Source organism: Pseudophryne corroboree, chromosome 2 (genome assembly GCF_028390025.1).
Source record: "Pseudophryne corroboree isolate aPseCor3 chromosome 2, aPseCor3.hap2, whole genome shotgun sequence".
NCBI classification, from domain to species: Eukaryota; Metazoa; Chordata; class Amphibia; order Anura; family Myobatrachidae; genus Pseudophryne; species Pseudophryne corroboree.
The window spans coordinates 864,250,066-864,270,575 of NC_086445.1; the positions used below are offsets into that span (position 1 = coordinate 864,250,066).

Below are 20,510 nucleotides of genomic sequence, written 5' to 3' on the forward strand. Positions count from 1 at the left end.
TTGTCTTTCAAAGTGGAATAATTCACTAACTTGTTCCATGAAAGATTTATCCAAGTAATCATGCTTTTATAGTTAAAATTGTGGTGGTACTCTTGGTTTAATGAGGATTCCTGGCTACCCACCTTATTACTCTTACGTCCTAGAGGATACTGGGGTCCACATTAGTACCATGGGGTATAGATGGGTCCACTAGGAGCCACTGGCACTTTAAGAGTTTAATAGTGTGGGCTGGCTCCTCCCTCTATGCCCCTCCTTCCAGACGCAGTTTAGAAAATGTGCCCGGAGGACCCTGTCACAGCTAGGGTAGCTCCATGGGAGGTTTTCTAGTTTTGTTGTTTTTTATTAGAGTAAGGCACAGCTGGCAACAGCCTCCCTCTTCGTGGGACTTAGGGGGGGGAGTAGTATTCAACCCTGAGAGGTTAATGGCCACTATCTCCGCTGACAGGACACTGAGCTCCTGAGGGTGGTGATCGTTATCCGCACGAGGCGACCGCTCACTCTTGCAGCATGCCGCCACCCCCTAACAGAGCCAGAAGATTTCAGTGGCGAGTGAGTCACCAGCCCCCACAACAAGCGGGGAGCTGGTGTGAAGATGGCGGCAACAGGGTGGGAGCGCAGTACTAACTGCGCTCCGGATGCTCAGTGATACACAGTGCTGCGCTATGAGGGGCTCCCTGAGCCAGCGACTATACCCTACACTGGTCACCAAGGATGTCAGGGACCTTGGTAACGCTGCCAGCACATTTCCTCAGGCCAGTATAAAGAAGTGAAGAGTGGGAAGCAGCGCCATGTTCAGGGGGCTGAGCTTCTCCTCAGAGCGGACCCAGCAGCGTTCAGCGCCATTTTCCTTCCTGCAGATCCAGTACAGAGACGCTGACAGGGAGTGTTGTCCCTCCAAGCAACTTCAACTATCCTGTGCGAAACCAGGTGGTTGTAGAAGGGGGGGAGGCTGTAAGATTACTGTGTAGTCTGTTAAGGTACACAGTCAGCGCCAAGCAGTTGTATATTTCTACCTTTGGAAACGCTGTGTGTGTGCTGGCTCCAATCTCTGTGTGTTTCTCTGTGGCATACTTGGGGGGGGGGGGGGGGGGGGGGGGGAGGAACTGTGTCTGACATTTTCCTGTGTGTGTGTGTGGGTGTTTGTTTCTCACATTGCCATGTCTAGGGACTCTGTGTCTTATGCTGCAGAGGACATTTCCTCTCAGGAGGAATCCATTCCATCTACACAGGAATGTAATGTTTTGTCTCAGATCCTTATTACTGAGCTTGAGTAGATGACCTCTATTAAGGGAATGATCTCTCAGATCTCTACTAGGGTAGCTCGTACTGAGACTGAAACTCGGGTATTAAAGAAGTCTAGGGCAGTTTGGTCAGGTTCTGTCCCTATTCCTTCAAAATCCCCTAGTAGCATATACCCACAGAAACGTGCACTTGCCCAGATTATGCATGTTGACACGGATACCAACTCTGACACGGCTGACGGTGATGGGGGGGGGGGGGGTGGAATCCCTGGCTAAGGGGGTGCAGCTCATGATTGAGGCTATTAGAGATGTGTGAAACGCTTCTGACACAACACCTGAACAGGTTGAGTATGCTTACTTTACAAATAATAAGAGAGCCTCACTAACCTTCCCTGCGTCTAAAGAATTAAACGCTTTATTTGAAAAATCCTGGGAAAACCCGGACAAAAAATTCCAGATTCCCAAAAGTGTTTTGGTTGCCTTTCCTTTCCCTGAGGAGGATAGAAAAAAATGGGAAAACCCACCCATAGTTGACGCGTCTGTTTCCAGACTGTCAACGAAGGTGGTTTTACCTGTCCCTGGGTCTACCGCGGTAAAAGAACTGGCTGATCGTAAGATTGACACTACGCTCAAATCCTTATACACTGCTTCAGGTGTGGCGTTGAGGCCTACTATTGCCTGTGCATGGATCTCTAAAGCTATGGTAAAGTGGTCAGGCACATTACTAGAGGACTTCGATACAATGAACTTACCATAGTCTCTCCAACACATTACATTGTGACTATTGGACAATTAAGTTAATGCATTTCGATTTATAATAAAATTAAATTGACCTAATATTAGATACAACACAGGTAGCGAGCCTTGTTTTTAATAAAATTCACTCTATTTAGTTATTCACTTATTGTGTGTTACATGTATATCACTGTGGAATAGTTAGTGTACTGTACTGTTTTATTTCGTGTTTAGACAATTTTAATATATATCCAATAAAGGTTACATTTTAATATTACTTTACGTGCGCCAACAAAGAGACATTCTTTCCTCTTTTTTCTTATCTATTTGGGGAAGCATTGGATGCTTGGATTTCCACGGCAACTGCGGGTAAGTCACCTTTTCTTCCCTCAGCTACGCCTTCTACGAAGAAACCATTTTCTTCCTCTACATCGCAGTCCTTTCGGACCGCTAAGACAAAAAAAGTCCAAGCCTCCTACAATGTTCTTTAGAGGTGGTCGTGCAAAATCCAAAACGCTTACTCCCACAGGGTTCCAGGACCAGAAACCTGCTTTTGGTTCCTCAAAATCCTCAGCATGACGGAGGACCGCGAAGCCTGGAGGATGGGCTGGTGGGTGCGAGGCTCGGACGTTTCAGCCACGTCTGGGTGTCATTTGGCCTGGATTCCTGGGTACAGACCGGAGTTTCAAGAACTCACGCCTCACCGGTTCTTCAAATCAGGCTTGCCGGCTTTGATGACAGACAGGGCTATCCTTCAGGAGGCCATCCAAAAATTGGAAAAGTCAGAGGTCATTGTTCCAGTTCCACCTCATATGCAACACATGGGTTTCTATTCAAACCTTTTTCGTGGTACCGAAACCGGATGGTTCGGTCAGACCAATTTTGAACTTGAAATCGCTAAACCCTTATCTGAGGGTGTTCAAATTCAAAATGGAGTCTCTGAGAGCGGTGATCTCAGGTCTGGAGGAGAGGGAATTTCTGGTATCCCTGGATATCACGGATGTGTACCTCCACATTCCTATTTGGCCGCCGCACCAAGCCTATCTCCGATTTTGCATTGTTAGACAGTCACTATCAATTTCAGGCACTGCCATTCGGCCTCTTCACAGCACCGAGGGTGTTCACCAAGGTGATGGCAGGGATGATGGTTCTCCTCCACAGACAGGGGGTGAACATAATTCCATATCTGGATGATCTGCTGATAAAGGCATCGACCAGGGAGAAGTTGTTGCAGTCGATTGTTTTCACGACTCGTCTGCTCAGGGAATATGGGTGGATCCTGATCCTTCCAAAGTCACATTTGGAGCCGACAAGGAGATTGTCTTTCCTGGGGATGATCCTCGACACGGAAGTGCATAGGGTGTTTCTGCCGGAGGAGAAAGCGTTGGTGATTCCAACAATGGTCCGGGATGTCCTGAAGCCTGCCCGGGTATCAGTTCATCAGTGCATTCGCCTTTTGGGGAAGATGGTTGCCTCCTACGAGGCTCTACAGTACTGAAGATTTCATGCTCGATCCTTCCAACTGGATCTCTTGGACAAGCGGTCGGGGTGTCATCTACATTTGCACCGGAGTATTCGTCTGTCGCCGAAAGCAAGGAATTCACTACTCTGGTGGCTGCAGATGTCTAACCTTCTGGAGGTCCGCAGGTTCGGGATTCAGGACTTGATCCTAATAACCACGGGTGCTAGTCTCCAGGGATGGGGCGCAGTCACTCAAGGGAAGACCTTCCAAGGAAGGTGGTCAAACCTGGAATCCAATCTTCCAATAAATATTCTGGAACGAAGAGCCGTGTACAACGGTCTTCTCCAAGCAGCAGAGCTTCTGCGAGATCGAGCCATTCAAGTGCAGTCGGACGATGTAACGACGGTGGCCTACATAAACCGACAGGGCGGAACGAAGAGCAGAGCTGCAATGTCAGAGGTGACAAGAATCATCCTCTGGGCAGAAATACACACATTGTCGCTGTCATCAATTTTCATTCCGGGAATAGACAACTGGGAAGCGGATTTCCTCAGCAGACACGATCTCCATCCAGGGAAATAGGGCTTCCATCCAGAGGTGTTCATGGAGGTGACAAGTATTTTGGGGGGTTCCTCAAATCGACAAGATGGCCTCCCGCCTCAACAAGAAGCTTCTGAGGTATTGTTCCAGGTTGAGGGACCCGCAAGCAGTGGCAGTGGATGCTCTGGTGTCTCCGTAGGTGTTCCTCCACTTCCACTAATCCCAAAGGTTCTGAAGCTCATAATGAGAAGGAGAGTTCATGCAATCCTCATTGCTCCGGACTGGCCAAGAAGGGCTTGGTACGCAGATGTTGTGGATCTACTGCTGGAAGATCCGAGGCCTCTTCCTCTTCGGGAGGACCTGTTACAGGGGCGTTTCGCTTATCAAGACTTACCGCGGCTACGTTTGACGGCAGATATTGAACGCCAGATATACGTTTGAACGTCAGATATTAGCTCGGAAGGGCTTTCCGAACAAAGTCATTCCTACCCTGATACAGGCTATGAAAGGAGTAACGTCTAAACATTACCATCGCATTTGGAAAAAGTATGTGTCTTGATGTGAATCCAAGAAGTTTCCTACGGTGGAGTTTCAACTGGAATGATTTCTCCTCTTCCTGCAAGCTGGTGTGGATATGGGCCTTAGGTTGGGATCCGTAAAGGTCCAGGTTTCGGCCTTATCCATTTTCTTCCAGAAATAGCTTCCCTCCCTGAGGTTCAGACTTTTTTGAAAGGGGTTCTGCACATCCAGCCTCCCTTTGTGCCGCCTACCGCACCCTGGGATCGTAACGTGGTGTTACAGTTCCTCCAATCGGATTGGTTCAAGCCTCTACAGGAGGTTGAAGTCAAGTTTCTCACATGGAAGACTGTCACTTTGTTGGCCTTAACTTCTGCTCGTCGTGTGTCGGAATTGGGGGCTTTGTCTTGTAAAAGCCCCTACTTGATCTTCCATGAAGATAGAGCTGAACTCAGGACGCGTCAACAGTTCCTTCCTAAGGTTGTCCGCTTTTCATATCAACCAACCTATTGTGGTGCCAGTTGCTACTGACTCCTCAATTCCATAAAAGTCAATCAATGTTGTAAGGGCGCTTAAAATCCTATGTGAAGAGGACTGCTCGTCATAGAAAATCGGACTCTGTTTGTCCTGTATGATCCCAAGAAGATTGGGTGTCCTGCTTCTAAGCAGACAATCTCTCACTGGATTAGGTTCACTATCCAGCATGCGTATTCTACGGCAGGATTGCCGTGTCCAAAATCTGTTTAAGGCCCACTCTACTCGTAAGGTGGGTTCTTCCTGGGCGGCTGCCCGGGGTGTCTCGGCTTTACAGCTTTGCCGAGCGGCTACTTTGTCTGGGTCGAACATGTTTGCTAAGTTCTACAAGTTCGATACTTTGGCCTCTGAGAACCTTAAGTTTGGTCAATCAGTTCTGCAGGAGCCTCTGCGCTCTCCCTCCCGTTCTGGGAGCTTTGGTACATCCCCATGGTACTAACGTGGACCCCAGCATCCTCTAGGACGCAAGAGAAAATAGGATTTCTTTTTCATCTACTAGGGGTCACTGGAGTACTCTTGGGATATGGACGGCTTCCGTAGGAAACAGCACTGAATATTTAAATTTAGAACACTCCACCCCTCCATATCCCCGAGTACCTCAGTGTTTTTTCTGTGCTCGAAGTAGTAACAGCTCTGTGGCTGAGTCCACAATTACTTTGAATTATTTTTTTTTATTTTTTTTGGAATATTTTTCTATTTTATATACATCCCTTTCCCCCTTCCAAAAGGCAGGGTCAGGGATAGTGCAAGCTGCTGAAGCAGCAGTGGCGTGTCGGTCCTCACTGAATGTGCACCCTCACAGCCACACACACAGATCTCCTGCACACAGGCTGGCCGGCGCTTGTACAGAAGCCCCGTCGGAGCCTCATCACAATCAGGAGTGCAGGTATGTGAACGGGGCGGTCAGCTCCCGCTGGCGCCCCGAGGTGTGGGGACATTGATTAAAGGCGCTGGGATCCCTCTACTGACGGCCGCCCGCCGCCGCTGCTCCGGCCGCCGCTGCTCCGGCCGCCGCTTCTCCGAGCCCCACCGCTGCTCCGGCCGCCGCTTCTCCGAGCCCCACCGCTGCTCCGGCCGCCGCTTCTCCGAGCCCCACCGCTGCTCCGGCCGCCGCTTCTCCGAGCCCCACCGCTGCTCCGGCCGCCGCTTCTCCGAGCTCCACCGCTGCTCCGGCCGCCGCTTCTCCAAGCCCCACCGCTGCTCTGGCCGGTGCTTCTCCGAGCCACCGCTGCTCTGCCCGCTAATCATAGCGCTCCCCGTCCCGCTTCCAGGTTCCCGCTGGCGGCCCCACGCTGCCCGGCCCGCACTGCATCCACAATGGAGCAGACAGGGGGGCGCGGGGGGAGAGAGTCATTACAGGAGGCTAATAACGGAATAGAAGGGAAAGCAGCAGCATCAGCAGTATGACAAGCTGTTTTATACTGGCAGGGATTTTCTCTATCGTCCTAGTGGATGCTGGGGTTCCTGAAAGGACCATGGGGGATAGCGGCTCCGCAGGAGACAGGGCACAAAAAGTAAAGCTTTAGGATCAGGTGGTGTGCACTGGCTCCTCCCCCTATGACCCTCCTCCAAGCCTCAGTTAGATTTTTGTGCCCGGCCGAGAAGGGTGCAATCTAGGTGGCTCTCCTAAAGAGCTGCTTAGAAAAGTTTAGCTTAGGTTTTTTATTTTACAGTGAGTCCTGCTGGCAACAGGATCACTGCAACGAGGGACTTAGGGGAGAAGAAGTGAACTCACCTGCGTGCAGGATGGATTGGCTTCTTGGCTACTGGACATTAGCTCCAGAGGGACGATCACAGGTACAGCCTGGATGGTCACCGGAGCCTCGCCGCCGGCCCCCTTGCAGATGCTGAAACGAGAAGAGGTCCAGAATCGGCGGCAGAAGACTCCTCAGTCTTCTTAAGGTAGCGCACAGCACTGCAGCTGTGCGCCATTTTCCTCTCAGCACACTTCACACGGCAGTCACTGAGGGTGCAGGGCGCTGGGAGGGGGGCGCCCTGGGAGGCAAATGAAAACCTTTTTTGGCTAAAAATACCTCACACATAGCCTCCGGGGGCTATATGGAGATATTTAACCCCTGCCAGAATCCGTTAAGAGCGGGAGACGAGGCCGCCGAAAAAGGGGCGGGGCCTATCTCCTCAGCACACAGCGCCATTTTCCCTCACAGAAAGGCTGGAGGGAAGGCTCCCAGGCTCTCCCCTGCACTGCACTACAGAAACAGGGTTAAAACAGAGAGGGGGGTCACTAATTTGGCGTTAGAAATATATAAAAAAGATGCTATAAGGGAAAACACTTATATAAGGTTGTCCCTATATAATTATAGCGTTTTTGGTGTGTGCTGGCAAACTCTCCCTCTGTCTCTCCAAAGGGCTAGTGGGTCCTGTCCTCTATCAGAGCATTCCCTGTGTGTGTGCTGTGTGTCGGTACGTGTGTGTCGACATGTATGAGGACGATGTTGGTGAGGAGGCGGAGCAATTGCCTGTAATGGTGATGTCACTCTCTAGGGAGTCGACACCGGAATGGATGGCTTATTTAGGGAATTACGTGATAATGTCAACACGCGCCAAGGTCGGTTGACGTCATGAGACGGCCGACAAACAATTAGTACCGGTCCAGACGTCTCAAAAACACCGTCAGGGGTTTTAAAACGCCCGTTTACTTTAGTCGGTCGACACAGACACAGACAGGGACACTGAATCCAGTGTCGACGGTGAATAAACAAACGTATTCCTTATTAGGGCCACACGTTAAGGGCAATGAAGGAGGTGTTACATATTTCTGATACTACAAGTACCACAAAAGAGGGTATTATGTGGGATGTGAATAAACTACCGTAGTTTTTCCTGAATCAGATAAATTAAATGAAGTGTGTGATGATGCGTGGGTTCCCCCCGATAGAAAATATGGGCGGTATACCCTTTCCCGCCAGAAGTTAGGGCGCGTTGGGAAACACCCCTTAGGGTGGATAAGGCGCTCACACGCTTATCAGAACAAGTGGCGGTACCGTCTATAGATAGGGCCGTCCTCAAGGAGCCAGCTGACAGGAGGCTGGAAAAATATCATAAAAAGTATATACACACATACTGGTGTTATACTGCGACCAGCGATCACCTCAGCCTGGATGTGCAGAGCTGGGGTGGCTTGGTCGGATTCCCTGACTAAAAATATTGATACCCTTGACAGGGACAGTATTTTATTGACTATAGAGCATTTAAAGGATGTATTTCTATATATGCGAGATGCACAGAGGGATATTTGCACTCTGGCATCAAGAGTAAGTGCGATGTCCATATCTGCCAGAAGATGTTTATGGACACGACAGTGGTCAGGTGATGCAGATTCCAAACGGCACAAAGGTGTATTGCCGTATAAAGGAAGAGGAGTTATTTGGGGTCGGTCCATCGGACCTGGTGGCCACGGCAACTGCTGGAAAATCCACCGTTTTTACCCTAAGTCACATCTCTGCAGAAAAAGACACCGTCTTTTCAGCTTCAGTCCTTTCGTCCCTATAAGAGTCATATCTGCCCAGGGATAGAGGAAAGGGAAGAAGACTGCAGCAGGCAGCCCATTCCCAGGAACAGAAGCGTTCCACCGCTTCTGACAAGCTCTCAGCATGACGCTGAGACCGTACAGGACCCCTGGATCCTACAAGTAGTATCCCAGGGGTACAGTTTGGAATGTCGAGACGTTTCCCCTGCGCAGGCTCCTGAAGGCTGCTTTACCAAGGTCTCCCTCCGACAAGGAGGCAGTATGGGAAAAAATTCACGAGCTGTATTCCCAGCAGGTGATAATTAAATTACCCCTCCTACAACAAGAAAAGGGGTATTATTCCACACTATATTGTGGTACTGAAGCCAGAAGGCTAGGTGAGACCTATTCTAAATCTAAAAAAATTTGAACACTTACAAAAGGTTCAAATCAAGATGGAGTCACTCAGAGCAGTGATAACGAACCGGGAAGAAGGGGACTATCTGGTGTCCCGAGACATCAGGGATGCTTACCTCCATGTCTCAAATTTGCCCTTATCACTAAGGGTACCTCAGGTTCGTGGTACAGAACTGTCACTATCAGTTTCAGACGCTGCCGTTTGGATTGTCTACGGCACCCCGGGTCTTTACCAAGGTAATGGCCGAAATGATGGTTCTTCTTCGAAGAAAAGGCGTCTTAATTATCCCTTACTTGGACGATCTCCTGATAAGGGCAAAGTCCAGGGAACAGTTGGAGGTCGGAGTAGCACTATCTCGGATACTGTTACAACAGCAGGGGTGGATTCTAAAGATTCCAAAATCGCAGCTGATCCCGACAACAAGTCTCCTGTGCTTAGGGATGATTCTGGACACAGTCCAGAAAAAGGTGTTTCTCCCGGAAGAGAAAGCCAGGGAGTTATCCGAGCTAGTCAGGAACCTCCTAAAATCAGTGCATCATTGCACAAGGGCCATGGTAAAAAAATGGTGACTTCCTTCGAAGCAATTCCAGTCGGCAGATTTCATGCAAGAACTTTTCAGTGGGATCTGCTGGACAAATGGTCCGGATCGCATCTTCAGATGCATCAGCGGATAACCCTATATCCAAGGACAAGGGTGTCTCTCCTGTGGTGGTTACAGAGTGCTCATCTTCTAGAGGGCCGCAGATTCGGCATTCAGTTTTGGATGTTGGTGACCACGGAGGCCAGCCCGAGAGGCTGGGGAGCAGTCACACAAGGAAAAAATTTCCAGGGAGTGTGATCAAGTCTGGAGATTTTTCTCCACATAAATATAGCTAAGGGTAAATTTATAATGCTCTAAGCTTAGCAGCAGTGGCAAAAACTGCAAGGACTTTTCGCTGGGCGGAAAATCATGTGATAGCACTGTCAGCAGTGTTTCATTCCGGGAATGGAAACTGGGAAGCAGACTTCCTCAGTAGGCACGACCTCCACCCGGCAGAGTGGGAACTTCATGGGGAAGTTTTCCACATAATTGTAAACCGTTGGGAATTACCAAAGGTGGACATGATGGCGTCCCGTCTGAACAAAAAACGGGACAGGTATTGCGCCAGGTTAAGAGACCCTCAGGCAATAGCTGTGGACGTTCTGGTAACACCGTGGGTGTACCAGTCGGTGTATGTGTTCCATCCTCTGCTTTTCATACCTAAGGTACTGAGAATTATAAGACGTAGAGGAGTAAGAACTATACTCATGGCTCCGGATTGGCCAAGAAGGACTTGGTACCCGGAACTTCAAGAGATGCTCACAGAGGACTTATGGCCTCTGCCGCTAAGAAGGGACTTGTTTCAGCAAGTACCATGTCTGTTCCAAGACTTACCGCAGCTGCGTTTGACGGCATGGCGGTGGAACGCCGGATCCTAAGGGAAAAGGCATTCAGGAAGAGGTCATTCCTACCCTGGTCAAAGCCAGAAAGGAGGTGACCGCACAACATTATCACCACATGTGGCGAAAATATGTTGCGTGGTGTGAGGCCAGGAAGGCCCCACGAAGAAATTTCAACTCGGTCGATTCCTGCATTTCTTGCAAACAGGAGTGTCTATGGGCCTCAAATTGGGGTCCATTAAGGTTCAAATTTCGGCCCTGTCGATTTTTCTTCCAGAAAGAATTGGCTTCAGTTCCTGAAGTCCAGAAGTTTGTCAAGGGAGTATTGCATATACAACCCCCTTTTGTGCCTCCAGTGGCACTGTGGGATCTCAACGTAGTTCTGGGATTCCTCAAAACACATTGGTTTAAAACCAGTCAAATCTGTGGATTTGAAGCATCTCACATGAAAAGTGAACATGCTCTTGGACCTGGCCTGGACCAGGCGAGTGTCAAATTGGTGGTTTTTTTCTCAAAAAAGCCCATATCTGTTTGTCCATTCGGACAGGGCAGAGCTGCGGACTCGTCCCCAGTTCTCTCCCTAAGGTGGTGTCAGTGTTTCACCTGAACCAGCTTATTGTGGTGTCTTGCGCCTACTAGGGACTTGGAGGACTCCAAGTTGCTAGATGTGGTCAGGGCCCTGAAAATATAGGTTCCAGGACGGCTGGAGTCAGGAAAACTGACTTGCTGTTATCCTGTATGCACCCAACAAACTGGGTGCTCTTGCTTTTAAGCAGACTTTTGCTAGTTGGATGTGTAATACAATTCAGCTTGCACATTCTGTGGCAGGCCTGCCACAGCCAAAATATGTAAATGCCCATTCCACAAGGAAGGTGGGCTCATCTTGGGCGGCTGCCCGAGGGGTCTCGGCTTTACAACTTTGCCGAGCGGCTATTTAGTCAGGGGCAAACACGTTTGTAAAATCCTACAAATTTGATACCCTGGCTAAGGAGGACCTGGAGTTCTCTCATTCGGTGCTGCAGAGTCATCCGCACTCTCCCGCCCGTTTGGGAGCTTTGGTATAATCCCCATGGTCCTTTCAGGAACCCCAGCATCCACTAGGACGATAGAGAAAATAAGAATTTACTTACCGATAATTCTATTTCTCGGAGTCCGTAGTGGATGCTGGGCGCCCATCCCAAGTGCGGATTATCTGCATTACTTGTACATAGTTACAAAAATCGGGTTATTATTATTGTTGTGAGCCATCTTTTCAGAGGCTCCGCTGTTATCATACTGTTAACTGGGTTCAGATCACAGGTTGTACAGTGTGATTGGTGTGGCTGTTATGAGTCTTACCCGGGATTCATAAATCCTTCCTTATTGTGTACGCTCGTCCGGGCACAGTACCTAACTGAGGCTTGGAGGAGGGTCATAGGGGGAGGAGCCAGTGCACACCACCTGATCCTAAAGCTTTACTTTTTGTGCCCTGTCTCCTGCGGAGCCGCTATCCCCCATGGTCCTTTCAGGAACCCCAGCATCCACTACGGACTCCGAGAAATAGAATTATCGGTAAGTAAATTCTAATTTTTACACAGGCTGTTTATAATATCAGTTAAGAATAGAAACTGCACTGTGATTATAAGTTAAGCATGGCAGCCATTTTAACCATGCTTCCTGTGTCTTCCTGCTGTGATTCCAGAACGTTCCAGTACTACATCTCTACTCCACCGGAGGCGCAGGGGTGTTAGTGGGAATTTGGGATCACATTTCATAGTACTGGCCACGTGTACTGCACTTGGCCAGATATATATTGAGACACCTTACTACTATTTTACTGAGTCGTGCAAGTGTCTGTTTTTTGTGTATTGTATTGTCTGTCGCCATAATGAGTAAGGCACCAGCAAAAACTAAAAAACATAATTGCAAAGTCTGTAGCAGTGTGTTACCGGATGGATCTACCACATGTACAGTATGTTTTGTGGATTCGGTTCAGAATACAATTTCTGCTCCAGTTTTACAGCCAATTTCCTCACCGAACCCTCCTTGGGAAATGCTAGCCAATGTACTGGCTGGGTTGCAATCAGAATTGGCCGCCGCTCGACAAGAGCGAGAAACGGCAAGATCTGAGTCTAGGGTGAGACCGCCAGAACTACCGGAGGCGTCTCAGCCTTGCGAAAGGTCCAAATCCATTCTGGGTAAACGGGATAAATTTCATATGTCTTATGATTTTCGAGTTTCTGCTATGTTGCATTCTGACGATTCCATGCCAGACCTCACGGAACAAGATGAGGGTGAGGAGGGCGAAGTGGAGTCAGAGAGTGAGGATTTTAACAGCTCCGGCATTGATAATCTCATCAGAGCGGTGCGTCAGTCTCTGAGGTTTACTGAAACTGAGGAGCCTCTCACAAATGATCAGGTTGTATTTACTAAACGACAAAGAACTCCAATAAGTTTTCCTGTCTCGGAATCTCTTAATCAGATGTTGGTAGAAACACGACAGAATCCAGATAAACGGTTTTCTATACCTCGCAGATTTAAGTCTAGTTACCCGTTTCCAGACTCAGTAACATGTACATGGGAGAATCCACCAATAGTTGATTTGTCAGTGTCGAAGCTTACCAAGAAATTAACCATACCAGTGCCAGCGGCTACTACGCTTAAAGACCCTTCAGATCGCAAGATAGAAACTATGCTAATGTCCATGTATGTAGCAGCAGGAGTGATGCTGAGACCTTGATTGGTTGGCATCTGGGTCACTAAGGCGCTCATAATATGGATTACAGAACTCAAATCTGCTTTACATGACGAAAACCTGATACTTCTTGCAAATCAAATGTGTGAGGCTGCAGAGTATCTCTGTACAGCGTCTACTGACGTCTGTCAGCTCACTTCTCGTATTTCATCATCGCTAGTTACGGCACGACGAGCACTCTGGCTGCGTGCTTATCAAGCGGAGGCAGAGGTCAAACGAGGTATAGAGGCGTTGTCTTACGATGGCAAGAAGTTGTTTGGTCCTGAATTGGACGCATGGATTGCTGAGGCTACGGGAGGTAAGTCGGTTTTCTTACCATTGCCTCCACCGGTATCAAGAAGGAGGTACGCTGGACCTTCGTTCAAATCCTTTAGACCTCAGTCCTTTCGAGGACGTGGCAGAGGAACAGCCACGCCTGCTAGACGTGGTCGTGGACGTGATTTCCAACAAACCAACACAAGTCGCCAGGACGCTAAGGTTACCGACAAACCAGTGGCATGACGGGCTACCAGCCCATCTCGGTTCTCCGATTGTGGGAGCACGCCTTCAGACGTCCCATTTGGCGTGGTTCCACACATCCGCGGATGGGTGGATCCGCAATTTAGTGTTAAAAGGTTACAAAATAGAGTTCGACTGTCTTCCGCCTCTGCGGTTTTTCAAGACAGGATTGCCTCTGTCGGACGACAAGAGGGCGGTTCTGCAAATTGCCATTCAGTCCCTACTGGATTCAGCAGTTTTGATTCCGGTCCCTGTACATCAACAGGGTCAGGGTTATTATTCCAGTCTGTTTGTGGTACCGAAGCCGCATGGCTCAGTCAGACCAATATTGAACTTAAAGGGTCTCAATCAGTACGTAACTTACTACAGATTCAAGATGGAGTCTCTGCGTTCCGTGATTGCGGGTTTAGAGCCAAAGGAATTTATGATTGCGCTAGATCTCAAGGATGCGCACTTACACATTCCGATTTGGCAGCCTCATCAGAAATTCTTGCGGTTTGCAATACGCCAGAACCATTACCAGTTTCAGGCTCTACCGTTTGGCCTGTAGTCAGCGCCTCGGGTATTCACCAAAGTGATGTCTGTGATGATAGCTCATCTCAGATCCCTGGGAGTGACAATAGTTCCGTATTTAGACGATCTGCTCATCAAAGCTCCGTCTCAACAGATGCTTCTCCAACATGCGCTGCTAACGTAAAATGTACTGGTTCACCACGGTTGGATTGTCAACTTCAAGAAATCACATCTAATTCCGTCTCAACGCCTTCAATTCCTAGGTATGATTCTCGATACGGTCAAACAAAGAATTTACCTACCACAACAGAAAGTACAGATTCTACGCCATCTAGTACAATTAGTGCTCAAGCCACGCACAGTGTCTGTACACTTGTGCATTCGCCTCTTAGGCACAATGGTGGCAGCTTTCGAAGCGCTTCAGTTCGGAAGATTTCACTCGCGTCCATTTCAACTGAATGTGCTCGCCCAGTGGTCGGGCTCGCATCTGCAGATTCACCACAGGGTGAGGTTGTCGCCAAGGGCAAGAGTGTCTCTGCTCTGGTGGCTCAAGGAACACAATTTAACCGCAGGGAGACTGTTCGGAGGCTGGAATTGGATAATTCTAATGACCGACGCCAGTCTCAGAGGTTGGGGAGCGGTAGTTCAAAATTGTCAGCTTCAGGGTCTCTGGGCGGATCACGAAAGATTGCTGTCTATAAATGTCTTGGAACTCCGCGCAATTTACAATGCGCTACGACAAGCAGTGCACATGCTTCGCTCTCAGACTGTCCAAGTGCAGTCAGACAATGCGACGGCGGTCGCATACATCAACAAACAAGGAGGAACGAGAAGCCGCATGGCAATGCGGGAAGTAGCTCGAATCCTCAATTGGGCGGAATACCACCAGGTGATATTATCGACCGTGTTCATTCCGGGAGTGGACAACTGGGAAGCGGATTATCTCAGTCGTCGGGATATTCATCCAGGAGAATGGGCATTAAATCCAGAAGTGTTTCACATGTTGGTTCAGCGATGGGGTTATCCTCAGGTGGACCTGATGGCGTCTCGACACAATCACCAAACGCTCCAGTATGTGTCCAGAACAAGAGATCCAAAGGCAGTGGCGGTGGATGCTCTCACCGTTGCGTGGCCGTACAGCCTTGTGTATCTGTTTCCACCGTTTCCATTGCTCCCTCTGGTGCTAAAACGGATCAAAAGAGAGTCTGTCACAGTCATACTAGTGGCGCCTCATTGGCCTCGGAGAGCTTGGTTCTCGGATCTCCGAGGACTACTCGCAGACGATCCTTGGCCGCTCCTACTACGTCCAGACCTGTTACAACAGGGTCTGTTCCTTTACCCCGATTTAGCGCGGCTGCGTTTGACGGGGTGGCTGTTGAGACCGCCCTCTTCAGAAGAGAGGACATTCCAGAATCGGTTATACCAACCATGTTACGAGCTAGGAAGCCGGTTACGGCAGCTCATTATTACAGAATATGGCGTACCTATATAGGTTGGTGTGAAGCTCGGAAGTTTCCGACATCATCTTTCAAGTTATCCCGCCTTTTGTTATTTCTACAGACGGGTTTAGATGGAGGACTGCGTTTATCTACACTAAAGGTGCAGGTATCTGCTTTGTCAATTTACTTTCAAAGACGATTGGCTCTATTGCCGTCTATACACACTTTTTTCCAAGGTGTCCTCAGAGTTCAGCCTCCATTCATTCCACCTACAGCGCCATGGGACTTGAATCTGGTTTTAGATTTCTTACAGTCTTCATATTTTGAACCCTTACAGCAAGTGGATATAAAGTTTCTCACTTGGAAAACAATTTTTCTTCTAGCCTTAGCTTCGGCAAGGCGTGTTTCAGATTTGGGTGCCTTGTCATGCAAGCCACCGTATTTGGTGTTTCATGATGACAGAGCGAAACTTCGGACGAATCCCGCGTTCTTACCAAAGGTAGTGTCATCTTTTCACATCAATCAACCAATAGTAGTTCCTGTGTTGACAGCACATTCTGGAACTCTGGATGTGGTACGCGCATTACGCGTTTATGTATCCCGAACGTCTTCAGTTCGTAAGACGGATACGTTGTTTGTTCTCTATGATGCTGCCAAGATGGGTTGGCCAGCGTCTAAACAAACCTTATCCAGATGGATAAAACTGACCATACGTCAGGCTTACCTTCATGCTAGGTTACAGCCGCCTACATCAGTAACCGCTCATTCCACACGTTCTGTGGGAACTTCATGGGCAGCTGGTCGGGGGGCTTCTACGACGCAGCTTTGCCGTGCGGCTACATGGTCTTCAGTGCACACGTTTGTGCGCTTTTACAAGTTTGATACGTTTGCGGCATCAGCATCTAGCTTTGGCCGCCTAGTGTTACAGGTGCCAAACAGCTCTCCCGCCCACGGGGGAAGCTTTGGTACGTCCCAAGAGTACTCCAGTGACCCCTAGTGGATGAAAAAGAAAATAGGATTTTGGTACTTACCAGGTAAATCCTTCTCTTTGAATCCATAGGGGGCACTGGACGCCCACCCAGAGCAGTTTTACCTGGTTTGTGGTAAGTTCAGAGGATCTTATGGTAACACACTCTCACCGACTGGTTCAAATTTATCAAGTGCTGGTTATGGTGTCAACTGTTTAGTTGTCAGTAACGTTATGTGTCAACTTCGTTGTTTTCCGTTATGTTATATGTAATACTCCATTGTCAACCTCTCTATAGTTCCTGTTCGGCTCAGTAAAAAACACTGAGGTACTCAGGGATATGGAGGGGTGGAGTGTTCTAAATTTAAATATTCAGTGCTGTTTCCTACGGAAGCCGTCCATATCCCAAGAGTACTCCAGTGCCCCCTATGGATTCAAAGAAAGGGATTTACCTGGTAAGTACCAAAATCCTATTTTTAATTACCTACCGGTAAATCCTTTTCTCGTAGCCCGTAGAAGATGCTGGGCGCTCGCCCAGCGCTTTGTTATCCTGCAGTGGTTACTTAATTCAGTACTGCTTTGTTCTTTAAGTACTGCGTTATTACTTGGTTCAGTAATGTTGTTCAGCTGTTGCTGAGTTTTCGGGCTAGTTAGCTTGGTTTGCCTTGTATGTGTGAGCTGGTGTGAATCTCGCCACTATCTGTGTAAAATCCTTCTCTCGAAGTTGTCCGTGTCCTCGGGCACAGTTTCTAGACTGTCCGGTAGGAGGGGCATAGAGGGAGGAGCCAGCCCACACTATTAAACTCTTAAATGCCAGTGGCTCCTAGTGGACCCGTCTGTACCCCATGGTATTGATGTGGACCCCAGCATCCTCTTCGGACTACGAGAAATGGATTTACCGGTAGGTTATTAAAATCCTATTTCAAACTGTTATACTGTATGTATGTGGTGGGGAAAATCCTTCTGGGTATAGGGAAGGAAGGGAGAGTGTTCATTATTCTCCAAGCCCTGTTGTATTTGCGTTCTTGACTCCTGGCAACAAACGCAGGAGAGAACAGTTTATCAGCATAAAAATTGTATAAAAGTACAGTAGTTTCATGAATTATTTAGATTTTGAGTTAGAAATCTGCAGCAAGCCACGTTGCGTGATCACACTGTTGTTGTTTTTTTTTTTTTTTTAATAGCTTTGGCAATGAACAGACCTACTTCGAGGAGATCAAGCAGTTCTATTACAGAGATGAGTTCAGTCACCAGGTGCAGGAGTGGAACAGGCAGCGGACACTGGCCATCGAACGTGCCCTGAAACATTTCCTCTACCCTCAAATGGGTAAAGAGTTAAAAAGCAAACTTCTTCTGGAGGCCAAAGATTTTGTAATAAAGGTAGGAATTGATTCATATTTTGTACATGAAGCGTTTTTTTATAAAATGGGGAGTTTATTTTAGAAGTTCGAAACAGTTTTGTCTTTCTCCTTCATCCAATATTTGGGAAAATGTTACCACAAAGTTTTGTGGAGTGCGCAGGAACTGGACACTTAAAGGTTAATAACAGTAATTTCTCTAACATCCATGAGGGATATTGGGGAACCTTAGTACGATGGGGTATAGACGGAGTCCAAAGGAGCCGGTGCACTTTAAATTTCTTCACTGTGTTTGCTGGCTCCTCCCCTCTATGCTCCCTCCTACAGGCCGTTTAGAAAAAAGTGCCCTCAGGAGAGAATGCACATCTCCGCAGCTCCAGAGTTTTCTTCAATTTCTTTTATACTTTTATCATTTTCGGTATGCTGTTTGGGCAACAGCATACCTGCACCGTGGGAGTTGGTGCGGTGGATGGTCACCGGCCGTACGCGGTGTCAGAGCCGCTTCCCCGCTGCAGGACCACTGTCCTGAGAGGTTTTTTATTCAGTGGTGCACTGCGCCTTCGCTGTTGCAATCGCAGCACGCCGCACATCCCTAACATATGCCTGAAGGTAATGACTGTGGTGAGTACAAGCCGTGGGCCCCGCTAGATGGGTTCCCCAGTTCATGGTGCGGCTAAGCATGGTTGCAGCAATGGACCCTACTGGGGTGGACCTGCTAGAGCACCCCGTTTAGACTGGCAGCGGTGGCTTAAACTAGCACTTGTGTGATGTTTTTAAGCAACACAGGAGACATTGCCAGTATAAAAATCTCTGTAGCTCTGGCGCCATTGGAGGCGGGGGCGGAGCTACCTCAGAGCGGGACCAGCGGCATTTTGGCGCTTTCCTCTGCTTAATGCAGCAGCAGCAAGCACACACAGCTCCTCCTGACAAGACATGTTGGAAAACTGGTACAGGGTGTAACAAAGGGGGAGAGCCGCTATTGTACACATTCTTTGTCCTATACAGGACAGAAATCATTAGTGTTTCACTGTGATATAGAAAGCTGACAGCCTCATTGGGGCTGTATAGCCTGCATGTGCTGGTCTTCTCTGCGTGTCTCCTCTCACATACAGTAAGGGCAGGCTTGCTAAGTATTACTCTCTGGGTGTATGTTATTGTGATTACTGTGAACATGTGTAAACACGAACTATGCAGTGTATGCCACACTAGATTCTCTCCCTTATCATCTGATTCTGTTTCATGTGAACAATGCAGCCAATCTTCACAGCTCAGTGAAGGTGCAGGAGGAGAGGGTCCAGAGCCATCCTGGTTAGAGGCTCTTAAGACTATGATGTCTGATATGTCATTAGTGTTCACTCTAGGAGTGAAAAGGGGCAGGGCGCCGGACTCAGGGGGGCACATGTGCGCAGCGCGCGCGTCCGAAATGGGGGCGTGGCCACGCCTCCGTCATTTTAGGGGGCGGTGCGGCCCACAGACGCTACTATAGAGAGCGTCTGTGGCCGGCGACATCACTGTTGGGGGCGTGCCCAGCACCTCCGTCGGTGCTGGGCTTCCCCCAGCCCTCTCCCAATGCGTGAATGGATGCCGCGCGCATGCGCACGGCATCTATACACGCCGGGAGGACAGGGAGCGGGCGGCTGTTCTAGCAGGGCGCCGCAAAAGGGGCAGGGCGGGTTTTGCCTGTTAAAAAACGGGCAGGGCGCGGCGCCCTGCTAAAACAGCCTAGAGTGAACACTATGTCATCACAACTCACTGCTAATGTTCAGAAAACTCAGAAACTATAACAGGCTGTTGCAGACTTAGCTGCTAGGGCAGATGTTACAGAGCCCCCCCTCCCTAACTCAGGACCACAAAAGCGTGGTTTACCTGCTCTGCTCTCTTATTCAGATGAGGAAATACAGGAGGATGGGGTTGACTTGGATCCCGTTAGTGGGGATTCCACTTCTGCTCAGGGTATTGAACCCCACATTCTGGCTATACGGGACGTGTTAAAGCTCCCTCTAGAGGACGCTGCATCACTGCAGTCGTTTTTCTTTACACAAAACGAGCCTAACGTCACTTTCCCTGATTCTGCAGTGTTAGATGACCTATTTAAATTAGCCTGGAAAAATCCAGACCAAAAATACCAAGTGTCAAAATGATTTTTGCACACTTTCCTATTTGCTCCTGAAGGTAGGAAATTCTGGGAAGAGCCCCCGAGAGTGGACGTCTCAGTCTCTCGACTGTCATAAAAGGCAGTGCTGCCTGCTCTGGGCTCCTATACCATAAAGGACCCTGGGGACAGAAAGATAGAGACTACACTAAATTCTATCTACAGAGCAGCAGGTGTATTGCAAAGGCCGGTCATAGCGGGTTGCTTGATGACCTATGCCATTCATACGTGGGCTACTCAGATTCAGGAGGTCCTCTCCGGGGATATGCCTCTGGTCACTACAGTGACTCTCCTGAAGCACATTCAAGACACTGCACGCATCCTGTGTGACTCGCTCAAGGAAATGGGCAATATTAATGCTAGGACATCTGTCATGGCAGTGTCAGCGCGCAGCGCCTTGTTGTTGCGTCAGTGGATAGCGGACTCAGAATCCAAACGTAGTGTGGAATCCCTCCCCTTTTCTGGGGGAATTCTCTTTGGGGTCGAGTTGGATATGTGGATTTCAAAAGTCACTGCAG

The 20,510-nt window shown here is 48.8% G+C and overlaps 1 protein-coding gene across 1 annotated transcript in view; it reads left to right on the forward strand.

Moving 5' to 3' along the window:
- Positions 1 to 20,510, forward strand: part of SUPT6H (SPT6 homolog, histone chaperone and transcription elongation factor) — a 288,449-nt gene that overhangs the window by 119,313 nt on the left and 148,626 nt on the right. The window contains exon 17 of the mRNA XM_063955884.1: positions 17,667 to 17,862. Within this exon, the coding sequence (XP_063811954.1) occupies positions 17,667 to 17,862 (196 nt within the window). The remainder of the gene's footprint in view (positions 1 to 17,666; positions 17,863 to 20,510) is intronic.